The sequence below is a fragment of the Hypomesus transpacificus genome, chromosome 14 (assembly GCF_021917145.1).
Source record: "Hypomesus transpacificus isolate Combined female chromosome 14, fHypTra1, whole genome shotgun sequence".
NCBI classification, from domain to species: domain Eukaryota; kingdom Metazoa; phylum Chordata; class Actinopteri; order Osmeriformes; family Osmeridae; genus Hypomesus; species Hypomesus transpacificus.
Window position 1 is genome coordinate 10,449,354 of NC_061073.1, and position 14,564 is coordinate 10,463,917.

Here is a 14,564-nt window from a genome sequence, read left to right on the forward strand (position 1 = left end):
AGGTGTCAATATACAATATATATAGTTTTAAAAATTGTTGCAAACAAAGCATGAAACTTTCCACGCCATAGAAGGAAAACCGGTGTACCGCCCTCGTGGGAGGATCTTATCATAAAAGGAACTATTCCTTTTACCCGGACAACTCTGTTAGAGATAGACTTGTCTTCTTGCTGCAAGACTAAACGATCTAACTCTTTCTTGACTCCATCGACTCTGTGCACTCCTTGAGAAAAGATTTTCCCAACAGCATCTTAGTTCTTCCCAGATAAAGGCTTTAGCATTTCTTCCTCAATACAAAGAATCATCCTTACAATTGGCTTTTGGCTACACTAATTTATATATCCGGAGAATATGTAAAACACCACAATAGCAATGCATATTTTCATTTGATCTCCTCTTATTTGCAGATGTGCGAGTCTTGTGGCAACCTATGCAGACCACTTTCACAAAGACATCATCGCCTTACCCGTGCACATCAAGGACAGACTGGTGCGGATCATGACATCTCATGGCACAGTGACCGACCTCAACATCAGTCAGGTATCGGCTTAATTTCTGAAAGCTTACATCTCGTTCTCTGAAATAATGTGAAACCCCACAACAGTTTCTAAATGATGACGTGGACACAAGAACAGAGATGCTCATGTTCACCCTATATGCCTTCAGCTGCTGCATGCTGGGATACACAAGTTGGACTTGCAGAACTGCCTGGTATCGGACTCTGCCCTGAGACAGATTCACTGCCCTGAGCTCCGGACGATTCTCCTGCGAGGCTGCCTCGCTATCTCCTCAGAAGGTGGGTCCAGCTCTGCTTTTTCTCACTAAACAAAGGGAGGGGATATGGAATTTTAGGTAGTGTGTAAAATGAATGTGATTTAAGTGTGGTTTTATCTGTAAAGCTTCTGTGTCCATTTGTTTATAGACATCCTGTGGCTAACTGTAGCTGCTTACAGGAGTTAAGGGTTATAAGAGTTAACTGATCATTGGAATACTTGTTGTGGTAGGACAGATGGCTAAGTATAGATTATATATATAGGCAACATTAAAGATGTGGACATTTCCTGGAGTTTATGATGTGATGGGGTGATTTTAGGGAAAACCTGAGACTGTTTGGGACAATTAGTTTGAGGGTTAATGATGGTTCAACTCTGGTTGTACTGAAAGATTGTATTAGGAGTGAGCTAATGATAAAAAGGGCCATAAGGCATCTGCATATCATTATAATACTCATTATGGGGAAGGATGTAATGGAGGAAGGTTCATACTGATGGATTATTTCTTAGAAACGACCTGGGGTCTCATTTATAAAACGTGTGCGTAGGATTCTTCATAAAGTGTAAAATGGCGTACTTCCCCCAAAAAATCAGATTTATAAGACCTTGCATTTGCACACCTGTAGGCAGTGTTGGGGTAGTTACTCAGAAAAAGTAACTAGTTACAAGTTACTAGTTATTTCTGAAAACTGTAACTAGATTACTTTACTAGTTACTGCATTTGAAAAGTAACTTCACTACTAGTTAATTACTTTCAATTTTTTTTAAGCAAATGTACAAATTTACCACAAAGATACATGGACAAACATCATGGCCCTTCCATCACTTTATTTTTTAATTTTCATTAAAGGGCATCTCTTAGCCTTTCCACATAGTGTATTGTAATTGTAAACATGGCATATAAAACTCAGCCATTCACTTGAACGAACATTAACCCTGTTCAGGGTCTGACCAAAGAAATATGCCTCACAGGGGCGGTCTTTCCTAGAGGCGGTATAGGCGGTCGCCTAGGGCGCCACTCACTGGGGGGCGCAAAAAACTGCGCCCAGCCCCCTTCTATATTTCAATCTAATATTTTGACATTAAAAAGATTAATCTAACATTTGGGTAAAATTAGCCAAAAATCAAAAAACGGAAGGGGTACGTAACTTCTTGGTGTTATCAGAACATGGTAGCACAGTGAGGCGTTTGGTTAGAGTGGGTTTGTGTTTAAGAACAAAATAATGAAGAGGCAAAAGCCATCCGGGCCGGAATTTAAGAAGAAAAGAAGGAAGAAGGAAAACGTGCAAAGACGAAGGTAAATTCATAGTTAGGCTCCTGTTATCCTCAGACGCTTTTTCCAGGAGCCAGTTTTGGAGAAACTACTGCTACACTGTACATAGGCCATGTGTTGTTTTTAATTAAGCATTTTTTAGATAAGTAGATTCATATCTCTTGTATGTAATGTATTCGTGTATGGGCCATTGCGCCTGAAATAAACATTACATTATTTTATTTTTTATATAACAGTCCTGCGATGCCCACAGATATCTACGATGGTGTATTAGGGCCATTGTAGGAAAAAACTATTTTTCAAATTTGCGATTTCAAATCAATTTTTTGAGCAAACTTACTCGTTTAAATTTCGCAAATTTGTAACTTGATAATCTTGGAGAATCTCTGAGATGTTTCTTGCAAATGTACAAAAATTACCCCCCCCTCCTCCGGCTCTGTTTTTTTTATATACATCTTACACACACACACCCCTCACTGCACACACACCCCACACACACACACACCCCTCACTGCACACACCCCACACACACCCCACACACACCCCTCACTGCACACACACCCCACACACACACACACCTCACACTACACACACACACACCCCACACACACACACACCTCACACTACACACACACCTCACACTAAACACACACACACACACCTCACACTACACACACACCCCACACACACACACACCCCACACACACACACACCTCACACTACACACACACACACACACACACCTCACATTACACACACACATCTCATACATATATTCACCATATACACATCTTACACACCACACACTCATGTATATCTCACACATACACATACTCACACTTCTCATATCACACATACACATACTCACACTTCTCATATCTTATATTATTGTTAGATGTTTTCTGTCAGAGGATGGGCCAAGGAATGCACCACAATGAAAAAGAGTTGACTTCGTTAATTAAAGGGAGTTGCTCGGATCAGGTCACCACGACAGGCAGAGTGGTTGGCATGACTGAGAAACATGTCTCTCAGATGGACATTATATGCATGAGCTGGACCATACAAATATAGTAACCACCAAAAAATGTCCTTAAACGGTATACATTCCACAACTTAAGGCATAGGAAGAACAACACACAGGTGGTGCAGTCATCACTCATCGTTTGTACTATTTTCTGCATGTTGCTCTGTCCAAAGGTTAAAGTGCACATTCTCCTATCTATATGTGTATTGTCCGAGACCTGCTGCGTGACCTCTTGACCACAGCAAGAGACAACCTCACACATGTATAGAAAACCTGTGTATCAATCATATACAGTGCCCTCCAAAAGTATTGGAACAGTGAGGCGAATTCCTTTATTTTTGCTGTAGACTGAAAACATTTGGGCTTGACATCAAATAATGAACGTGAGACCAGAGATCAACGTTTCAGCTTTTATTTCCAGGTATTTACATCAGGATCTGATGCACAACTAAGAAAATATCACATTTTGTTTGAATCCACCCATTTGTCATGTGATCAAAAGTATTGGAACAGATATACTTAAAACATATTTAAGTGAATAAGACTTAATATTTAGTTGCAAATCCTTTGCTTTCAATAACTGCAGCAAGTCTGTGACCCATTGACGTCACCAAACTTTTGCATTCTTCCTTTTTGATGCTTTCCCAGGCTTTCACTGCAGCCTCTTTCAGTTGTTGTTTGTTTTGTGGGGTTCCTCCCTTCAGTCTCCTCTTAAGCAGGTAAAATGCATGCTCTATAGGGTTTAAGTCTGGAGATTGACTTGGCCAGTCTAATACCTTCCATTTCTTGCCCCTGATGAACTCCTTTGTTGTTTTGGCAGTGTGTTTTGGGTCGTTATCTTGCTGCATGATGAAGGCTCTGCCAATCAGTTTGGTTGCATCTTTCCTTAAATTGGCAGACAAAATGTTTCTGTAGACTTCCGAGTTCATTTTGCTGCTGCCATCATGTGTTACATCCTCAATGAAGATTAATGAGCCCGTCCCAGAAGAAGCCATGCAAGCCCAAGCCATGACATTACCTCCACCGTGTTTCACAGATGAGCTTGTGTGTTTGGGATCATGAGCAGTTCCTTTCTTTCTCCAAACTTTAGCCTTTCCATCACTTTGGTAAAAGTTAATCTTTGTCTCATCAGTCCATAAAACTTTGTCCCAGAATTTGAGGTTCATCTCTGTACTTTTTGGCAAATTCCAGCCTGGCCTTCCTATTCTTCTTGCTAATGAGTGGTTTGCATCTTCTGGTGTAGCCCTTGTACTTTTGTTCATGAAGTCTTCTGCGAACAGTAGATAGTGATACCTTCACTCCTGCCATCTGGAGGTTGTTGCTGATCTCACTAACAGTTGTTTTAGGGTCTTTCTTTACAGCTCTCACAATGTTTCTGTCATCAACTGCTGATGTTTTCCTTGGTCTACCTGTTCGACGTCTGTTACTTAGTACACCAGTAGTTTTCTTCTTCTTCAGGACATTCCAAATGGTTGTACTGGCTATGGCCAATGTTTCTGCAATGGCTCTGATTGATTTTCCATCTTCTCTAAGACTCACAATTGCTTGTTTTTCACCCAAAGACAGCGCTCTGGTTTTCATGTTGTTTTCACCTCTGAATACAGTCTGCATAGACAAAACCTATCTTACCCAATCTGAACCTGAGTGTAGACATTCAGTGGTATTTATTGATTGAATAATGTATGTAATAGGACACACCTGGGCAACAAAACACACCTGTCAGTCACATGTTCCAATACTTTTGCTCACGTGACAAATGGGTGGGTTCGAACAAAAAGGTGATATTTTCTAATTTGTGCATCAGATCTTGATGTAAATACCTGGAAATAAAAGCTGAAACGTTGATCTCTGGTTTCACATTCATCGTTTGATGTCAAGCCCAAATGTTTTCAGTCTACAGCAAAAATAAAGGAATTGGCCTCACTGTTCCAATACTTTTGGAGGGCACTGTACATCTTGCATGATTTGTTATATTGTTTGTGATATAAAATGGCAATAGAAGGGGCTTCAGGATAAGTTTTGTAAAAACTGAATGTTAGACATGAAATAACAAAGCTTTGTATCTGCTTGGATTTTTTCTTTTTAAAGAAAAATAAATTGGAAAGTTGTTAGATAATTCGATATTATCAAGTGATGCACAGAGTCGATGAAGTCAAGGAAGCATTCATTTGCTTGCTCATGAAGCAAGGAGACAAGGCCACGCCGGTACAAAGTTGTTTAAGGACTGGTCTCCATGCAAACCCATTTATACAACACAGTTCTCAATAGTCATTGGTCAATATACAGACATGCAACTGTCCCATGTCTCTTCTTTCATTGGCTAACTCCCTTATATAGATCTCGCGCGTGTATGTGTGTGCGTGGGGAAGTCTTACAAAGTCTCTACCCCTGCCAGGTGACCAGCTAATGGTCACCAGACCTCACGTCTCCATCTAGCCCTGCCAGGTGACCAGCTAATGGTCACCTGACCTCACGTCTCCATCTAGCCCTGTCACTCCTTTAAACAAACAAACCCCCAACATCTCCTAGCAACCCAAAGTCAGTAACAAATGCTCATCCTTCCCCCAGGGTAGTAAGATAAGGATCTGTATGTTTACGTAAGCCTAGAGTTCACTTGGGAGTTACCCCGTTCTGCTCGCAAGGAATGTTTAACGCAGTATCATTTTATACAGAATAAAAGGTTACATCCATAATTTCTCTGAAAAAAGTCTCGAAAATAATGGTGTCATGAAGATAATGGTGTCATGAAAATAATGGTGTCATGAAGATAATGGTGTCATGAAGATAATGGTGTCATGAAGATAATGGTGTAATGTTTGGTACTGGCGCAGGCCTTCCCAGCTGGTATATTAAAAAAAATTTTGGGGGTAGCAACAATTCGCCTAGCAGGTACAGACCTGAACTACAATCTGATGACACCATTAGGGTTGAAAATCAAGAGATTTTTATTATTATCCAGCTGAGGACTTCCTTTCATCCTTCTGTTTCAGACTGATCTAGACAGTCACCTATACAAAAGTTCAGGCCTAACATAAACGTGGGGTTGGACACAGGTGCTTAACCACAAAGAGAGAAAATGCCAAGATAAAGAGATGGAGAGAGGAGTTTCAGTTAGAAGGTGTAAAAAGGTGTCAAGTAAACACAGGAATTTGTGGTTCAGGTCAGGTAGTTCAGGCATTCTAGAACATTCTAGAATCTTTCTTAATCAGTAACAGGTATATACTTTAAATCTATGCCATCTTCGTAAATTAATAGAAATAGTTTTCCATTACCCTTCGTTTATATATATATATAAAGGGCTAGGACTTGTAAGCAAGGATGGACATTTTGAGAGTATTTAAGGTGAGAGCCAGAGAGCAGGTCCTCAGTTTGGAGACATGGGGCCAGGCTCAGTTTGTTGGTTTGGATTTTGTGAGTTCAAACTCTCTGCATCCAACTCCGCTGCGATTCCTGAGCAGTTTTTGGACTTGGAGCCAGAACCTGAACGAAACTTAGACAAAAATAACACGTGTTGTGTCTGGTTCACATGGTTGTGAGCCAGAAAACTGCTATTTTTACGCTTATTGAACATGCATAAAATGATGTAAGAGTTATAATTTGGGGAAGCGGGAACATGTCTGAGTTTCAAACATTCAAACAATTCAAAGTCAAAAGTTCATTTTGTGTTCGTTATTTGTCTGGTTATTTCAGAAATAAATGTCTCTCCACCCCAAGCCCAAAGCAAAGGGAGGACTGGCAAGCTAAGACCGGGGAACAGGATGGAGACTTCTACATGGGCCACCGCTGGATCGTGTCAAGCATATTTTGGACAACACTCCAAACCTTTTGTCACCAGACAAAATCAACAGGATGGAACCAGAGGTCAAAATAGTTGGAATACAACCACCAATTTTCAACAGTATTTACCGACGATATCGGCCACACAAGCGCCACAGGGCCAGTGCCCTTCCCCTATTGGAGCTTACGCCACTGAACAGTTATCCAATCAAAAAACTTCAAGCAAATGGGTCACTACTTCCTCTCAAGGGGGACATGGTTACTTCCCTCGCCAACACAGAGAGGATTTTAAAGCACAGCCAGTGACCAGCCGAGGGTCACCTCTGATTTCTCCCTCAGCAACAAACACACACCACGACAATGCTTATTGCCTGCCAGGCCCAACGCACGGGGGACAACACGGGGAACAGCAGGTACGCAGCAGAGAAAATACAAATGCAACTCCTGCTACGACAGTTGGTCATGGCAACAACCAGATTCACAGACGGCATCTACTTTTGTCTCTGCTACAATCAAACACTCCACCTCAATATAATCTACAATCCTGGGGTTCCTCAAACTATGACAGTCATGTCCAAAGTGCACAGACCTCCAGTCCTGTGACACCAACAGCATGTTCAGTGTCTTTTCCCACTGATATGCAAAGGATTTGTCTCCCTCAGAACCAGCCAGCCAGATGTGGCAACGGAATGAGCAGCGGTCAGTCTGGTATGTCTGCTCATGGTGGCCCATCCATGCTACCAAGTCAGAAATCTCACCATCAACCTTTCAATACCAATAATCACAGCCAACAATCAAGTAAAAATGCTTCAAGTCAACAATTACTGCCAAAGCCAAGCACGAACCAACAGCAGCAATCCAACCCGGCCAGTTATAGTTCCTTCCAGAGCATACCCGGCTTTCACAATGCAAGCATTGTTGCTCGTGGGACAAATGTAGGTCTGCAACACACACACCATCCCCAAATGCTTCATATAATTGGACATGCCACCCCAAATCAGCCTTGCACAGCAAATGCTGAACAAAATGGAGGCACCCAGAGGAATGTACAATTTGCAGGGCAAGACGAGGCTTTGCCGTCTTACAAAACGGCAATGAGGGAATGCAGTATTACTAGCAACAATAACCTTTACAGTCATCCACTAGAACAGCAGAAGACAAATGGTGTACCACTCTATGTAACAAATAACCAAAGTGGGAATGAATTTACAGTTTTTCTCGATTGCTTTGGCTCAATTCTTGAAACAGAAATGACATTCTCAAAGCTCCACGTGCATTTAGCAAAATAGCCTATATGGTTCAGCACAACTACATAGATCACCTTCAAAAGGTCATATCTCACCCAAAACAGTTAACTCATGCTTCAAAACCAAATCATTGTCTCATATAAATAGTCAGTGCCCTCAAAATGAAAAGTTCCTTCTCGATTGCTTTGGCTCATCGCTCGAAAAAATTGAACATTCTCAAACCTTTAAATACATTTGCCAAAATAACCCAGATGGTTCAGCAAAACACCATGGAACACCTGCAAAGGGTCATCTCTTTCCTAAAACAGACAACTTATCAGTCAAAACTAAATCCTTCTCTCATACAAATAGTCAGTGCCCCCAAAATGAAAAGTCCCTTTGGCATTGTGTAAACACTGCAGGTCAAAATGTTTAGATGTTTTGTCAGTATGGCAGTGGACCTTAGAAATATCCCTCATGTGCACTGTGCTACAGTTACTGTAGTAGATGTTTTCTTTCCAGAATACAATGTGTCTCAATCTGCATTTACAGTGTAAATTTATTCATTTAGCAGATGCTTTCATCCAAAGCGACTTCCAAGAGAGCTTTACAAGAGTGCATAGGTCACTGATCATACAGTAACAACGCGATAGCCCCAAACATTTCGGGTAGCCAAAACATGAAGCATACATTGTGAAAAACCCAAATACAGAAAGTGCCAAAGAGAAGAACCATAAGAGCATGTAGCCAAACAAGTTACAACTAAACAAAATGAACCTCAAAAGTGCAAGAGTGCACCTGTAGAAAAGCAAGCAATAATACTGTAATGTATGCTTCATGTTTTGGCTAACCACAATGTTTTTGTGGCTATCTCATTGTTTAGGACCATTGACCTATGCACTTTTGTAAAGCAGACAGCTTGGAAGTCGCTTTGGATAAAAGCGTCTGCTAAATGAATACATGTAAAATGTAAATGTGTATCAAACAGAAAAAAGATTACAGTAATTCAAGAGTAACCTACAAGGTTTCACATCACATATTGCACTTACACTGCCATGGAAATTGTTACTGTAATTGCCATACATCATGGTTACTGTTACAGGAAATGTGTACAGCACAATATACTTTCATACAATAAGCACATCAAAACTAACATTATGTATAACCTACACTAGTAGTATGAGTAACCACAGTAAGTTTCAGGCAAGTGACACTTTCCTAGTCAGAGTTAGCAGGGGGTGCATTACAGTAAGCCCGGCATGAAATGCACCTCCTCTATTGTCTGTTCTGTATATCCCAGCATCAAATGATTCCTATTGTACACTGAGGGGACTAGTATGAGTAACCACGGTACTTTTCAGGCATCTGACCCCTTCCTAGTCAGAGTTGCAGAGGGTGCAGTTCATGGCATTTCAAAGCTGGAGTTTCACTAGTTGTCGTCCTCACTGTTTGTCTGGCCACAAATTTCATTGACATCATATCTGATGTTCTCCCTTACGATGCAACAGGGGAAGAATTGTTGTTCATGCCGCAACAATCCCCTACACTGATCTGCCGTGACATCATTACAAGCAGCATCCATTGTCTGGAGCAGGGAGCTCTGGTTTTGAACCCGATGCTCATAAACCCTCCACCTCCATGCAGAAAAATCCTCCTGGATAGGACTAAGGAATGGGGAGTCAGGTGATATGAGCACCATCAGCATTCTTTGATGGGCAGTGAATCCTGATGAGTGGGTGACGGTGGAAGCTTACATTGTCTCACACAATGACAAATGTAAGAAAGTGGTCTCATGTAGAGGGATAAGATCGGAGTGCAGGCGGTCCAAGGACACCAGGAGTGTCTGAGTATTGTATGGGCCAAGACTGGGAATGTGGGTGACTGCACCATTCTCTGAAATGGCAGCACAAACAGTGATGTTTCCCCCGAGTTGGCCTGGGACAGGCTCTAAATATTTGATGGAAGGATTTATACTCCTGGATAGCTCCTGTCAGCTAACTAAACTTACTGTGTGATTGGTGATCGGATGTGTCCCCTTGTTTGGTAAAGTTCTAGTTGCACCTGACAATGACTGTAAGCAGATGATCCAAGAGATCCATATTACAGTATATACCATGATGTTTTTCATGGTATTATGTGCCTGAAAGGTTTTTGACAGTGGAGTGAACTATTGTGCAGGTGATGATTTACACAAGGAAATTATGCCAATAGGTTTTGCAGAGAACAACCACTTGACTGAGAAACAACATTCAGTTTAGACCAGCAAGATATTTTCAATTGATAGTTGGCCTAATTGAAGGCAATTATACCTAACCATTTCAAAGATGTGCAAAATCATTTGAAATGTGTGCAAACTGTAGGCAATTGCACTTGTCATTTACAAGGATGTGCTAATACAATTGCAATTTGATTAAAGGAATGAACAATTCCAATCTGTTGTGAACAAGTGCCAAGCGGTTTGGAGGTTTGCACGTGTTGTTTTGAGAATGTCATTTCTGTTTCGTGAAATGAGCCAAACCAATTGAGAAAAACTGTAAAGCACAAAATGTCAATTTTGGAGGATGTAATCCGGTTGAGAATATCCAGGGTCAACGACAGCAAGGACCTTCGGCAAGTAATGAATCACAAACGATGAACATGTATGAGCAAGTCACACACAATCATTTTAATTTTCAACAGTATTCAGCATCAGGCCCATCTGCTCTGCAGGGGCAAAAAGCCATTGCAGTGGTACAACCACTATCAACAGAACAGCAGGTCATGGCTTCTGATAAAATTACAAGCAAAACTCCACAGAAGACAACCCAAACAACAAGTGCCTCTGAACTGTTAAAAGTGAATTCTACTACCAAAGGTCAACACGCACTCAGTCCTGCTCAGGGGCAAGGGGAAGGGGGAGAGGTACTTGTGCCTTGCAGTGAGGAAACCGATTGCTCGGTAACTTCAGCTGAGGGTGTTTTAGAGCTGTCCCCAATTCCAACAATCCCTTGGTCATTAGAAAAATGTACCAATTTGCTGAAGATGTGCCAAAACTTTTCAGAGAAGGACAGTGCAAGTGCAATTGAAAAAGATGTTGCTAGCACAATATTAAACCATTACTGGGGTGGAAGTTACAATAGATTATTATACATGCTGCAATCAGACTACTACAAAAAGTTTCTGGCATTTATAACAAAGTCCTGTGGTAACATGAAACACACAGTGCTACGGAGACAACATCACCTGACGAGGTGGAATGTTCTGAAGACTGTAGTTCAATCGATCCATTTACGTCCATGGAAATCCATGTCCTGGCTCCAGAGGAGGCCAAACGACTCTTTGAATGTGTGCAGGTGCAAAGTGAAAAGACAGCAGACCAGCAGACTGAGGGAAACCTCAGAATGCGAGGACTAAATTCTACTATTTATATTTTATTTGTATCTATTCTATGTTGGAAGGAGGAATGTGTACTCTTATTTCTGTTGGGATAATTAAAGGACTATAAAATTAAAATAACACTGTCGGTATGTGCCTGCCTGGTCAGCATCACCGAGAATGTACAGTTGTTCCCTCTGGGGGACTGATTGTTCCTGTTGGGTATATTTCTTTACCACTAAGTGCACAGTCGTCGGGTTCAAGGAAACTTCAATGGTTTATTTCTTGCAAGGAAACAAAGCTGTGTCGGTACAGAGTTGTCCAAAAGCTTTACAGTAATAGGTAGTTCTTTTATACATGGTTTGAACAAGTTACAGGATGGAGACAGGACTTTTCGCCTGCCCCATGTGGAGGTGGAAGTCTGTCACTTTGGAATGTCAGTTTAGTTAGTCTAACGCTTGTGGAAAGGTATATGCTTCGTTTGCAAAAGTTTTTGACACCTGCTTCCGCTCAACCACATTTGGGTGCAGTGGTTTCTCTTTCTGAGCGCGAAGATGTCACATACACACACACACACACACACGCACACACAGACACACACACGCACGCACGCACGCACACACACACACACGCACGCACACAGCAGCAGCCTGTATTACAACTTGCTCAAATATGTCCATCAGTTCCCAAGGCAACAATGCCATTCAGAAATGTCTTCAATCATAAGCAAACAAAAATCTATTGGTTTACTGATATGGACAGGTATATCATAGGTTGACTCTGTTAATGAACTTCCCATTTGAACGTTACTTTTGGAATTCGGCCAAAACCCGACCGATCTATGTCCGGGTGACCAATCTACATCAGATCACAGACGGTTGCATTCTGTTACTCAGCTGGTACGATGCAAAGACAAAGTCATTAACACATTAAACACTCAGAGACTGCAGGTATGGTTGTTCTGATATCTGCAATTGATTTAGCTAGTGTTGCTGTGGTTGCTGAATTCAATAAATTCGAGGGGGTGGAGCTTCAGCTCCTTCAGGCGACACGCCCCCCCAGTCTCAAGCAGAGAAGACTGCTGATTTTCTCACGATTTCAAAGCCTTATTTAACATACTTGTCAGCGGGGTTTTTTCATTCAAATTTGGATGGGTAGTAAATAACACATTCTTATATGGATGAACTCATTTTCAATTCCACTTTACTGGATCTTTAAGGAAAATTTCACTACCACAAATAACATCTGACAAGGAAGGTTTGGTGAATGAACAAGACCAAAATAAGTGGTTGGATATCAGATTGAATAGAATGAAATAACCAGAACGATCCGGGTGTCAAAATGGAAATGCAATGCCACCAAGATCCATGAGGGCCTTTACTTGACGCCGAAGAGCTGGGGGTTTGATTTGAACACAATAAAAACCTTCAATAGCGGCTGCATTTCCCTCAGATCGGGCTGCCTACGCCTGGACCACACAGGCTGCGAAACGCTTGGAAGTGTAGCCTTTTTCCTTTCTGCGCCCATGTTATCAAATTGGACAGGCCACACAGGCTGTGAAGCGCTACTAAGCGCCGCAATTGGCTTCGCGCTCTGCAGCTGTCGTTTTGGCAGCTGGTCGAATTTTCTGCAGGCCACTTGCGAATTCGGCTGCAAGATAATAAAATACACCTTTTTTAATTTTTATTTGGATAAACAAACATGTTAGTAAGAATTTATTTTGTTAGTTGTAGGCTATAGCCCATCACCCAACTTCACTATGCTGGTAACAAAATGTTAACATTCTCAAAATGTTTACCTAAAAAAAACCCTGATTGATGATTGCGTTGACTGTCAAGCCAAAATAATTGTCAGTTGTTTCTAAAGAGTGTTTTTTAAGAGCAAGATTTTTTAAGAGCAAGATAGACAGCTGGCACACACTCAAGCAAAACAGACACTGAAACCCATAAGCTACATTACAAAGCAGTGGTGATTTTAGACTCTTTTTAGCATTTTTTATATTTTGCATAATAATAAATAAATTTATTAATAGTTATCCAGTGAAATTGGTGATTTATTAGCAAGGGGTTTCAACACTTTTGCAAGGCACTGTATCCATGTCACATTCTCATTGGGGGCTGAGCCCCCCTATAGGTCTGATCCTAGAATCGCCCCTGGGACAAACCAACTGAGAAATTTGGTAAGATTGACGACACAAAGTTAATCATCGAAGTTGAGGAGTAGCCTAGGCCTACATGGAGTTGTATGACCCACAGCACGTATTTTACAAAGAATATTTGAAAAAAATACAAATGTTGCCACATTGTCTTGCTGTTGCAACGGCTGTTAAGTTGCCTAAATGTTGCCTATTCCATGTTTATGTACCATGTCAGCTTTAAATGTGAAAAAGGAAAGCTCAGGTGAAAAGCTCGGTGACCGGTGCAGAAAAAGCCTCACTTCCAGGCGCTTCGCAGTTAATCGCGGCGCTTTGCAGCCGGTGTGTCCCAAGTGTAATTGTTTGTTTTTGGCGTCATTTAATTTGCGTCTGGATGAATATGTTTCATTTGTGTGTTTTTGTCAAGTAGCTACAACCCTTTTAGCATAGAAAACATACAACATCTTGAGGAGAAAAATCTACTAAGGAATCTAGTTTTTCATAATTATTTCATTGCACTAATTAGCCTATGTCCATTCATGGACAAAGGACAGTTTAATGAAAATGCAGTGCGCAGTTTTCGTATTAGAAATGCGTATTAAAAATGAAGTGCGCAGCAGTCAAAGTTGTAACGCTTGCTCAACAGAGTGTTCAACTCAGGGTTCAATCCAAAGACCGTCTACATCCATTTTAAACTGGTTCAATCCCACCATCGTTTCCGTTTTCCCACGTTTTTTCTGGACTGAACGCGCACCTGCCGGAAATATGCGCATTTGACACGCAGCAAAGATTCCCTAGAACGCCCTTCGGTTTGTTTTCACATTTCAATCCCAGTCTTGTAGCTACTACAGTAAGGCGTTATCGGTTAAAACACGTAAAATATCGCGTATTTTTATAATTCACTCATCAATCACGGGTACACGCCAAATTGTTGGCTCAGAATTTATATCATGGCAGTGGACTCGCTTACGAATATGTGAGTACTGTAGCTAGAACTTCTGAA

The 14,564-nt window shown here is 41.3% G+C and overlaps 2 protein-coding genes across 8 annotated transcripts in view; both read left to right on the top strand.

The window, feature by feature from the left end:
* Positions 1-11,554, top strand: part of si:ch211-106e7.2 — a 33,110-nt gene extending 21,556 nt beyond the window's left edge. Inside the window, exon 3 of one of the 2 annotated variants that reach the window (XM_047034864.1) lies at positions 11,291-11,554. In XM_047034864.1, the coding sequence (XP_046890820.1) occupies positions 11,291-11,543 (253 nt within the window). In that variant the 3' untranslated portion in view covers positions 11,544-11,554. Of the gene's footprint in view, positions 1-11,262 lie in introns of both variants that reach the window. The other variant, XM_047034866.1, reaches the window with a different exon arrangement.
* Positions 140-14,564, top strand: part of amn1 (antagonist of mitotic exit network 1 homolog (S. cerevisiae)) — a 27,237-nt gene continuing 12,812 nt past the window's right edge. For 4 of the 6 annotated variants that reach the window (XR_006957095.1, XR_006957096.1, XM_047034896.1 and 1 more), the window contains exon 1: positions 14,324-14,537. Coding sequence is in view for 2 of the 6 variants with exons in the window: in XM_047034894.1 (XP_046890850.1) it covers positions 14,512-14,537 (26 nt within the window). In the remaining 4 variants the exon portion in view is untranslated. Of the gene's footprint in view, positions 541-666; positions 797-14,321; positions 14,538-14,564 lie in introns of those variants that run through there. The other 2 variants (XM_047034895.1, XM_047034897.1) reach the window with 2 other exon arrangements.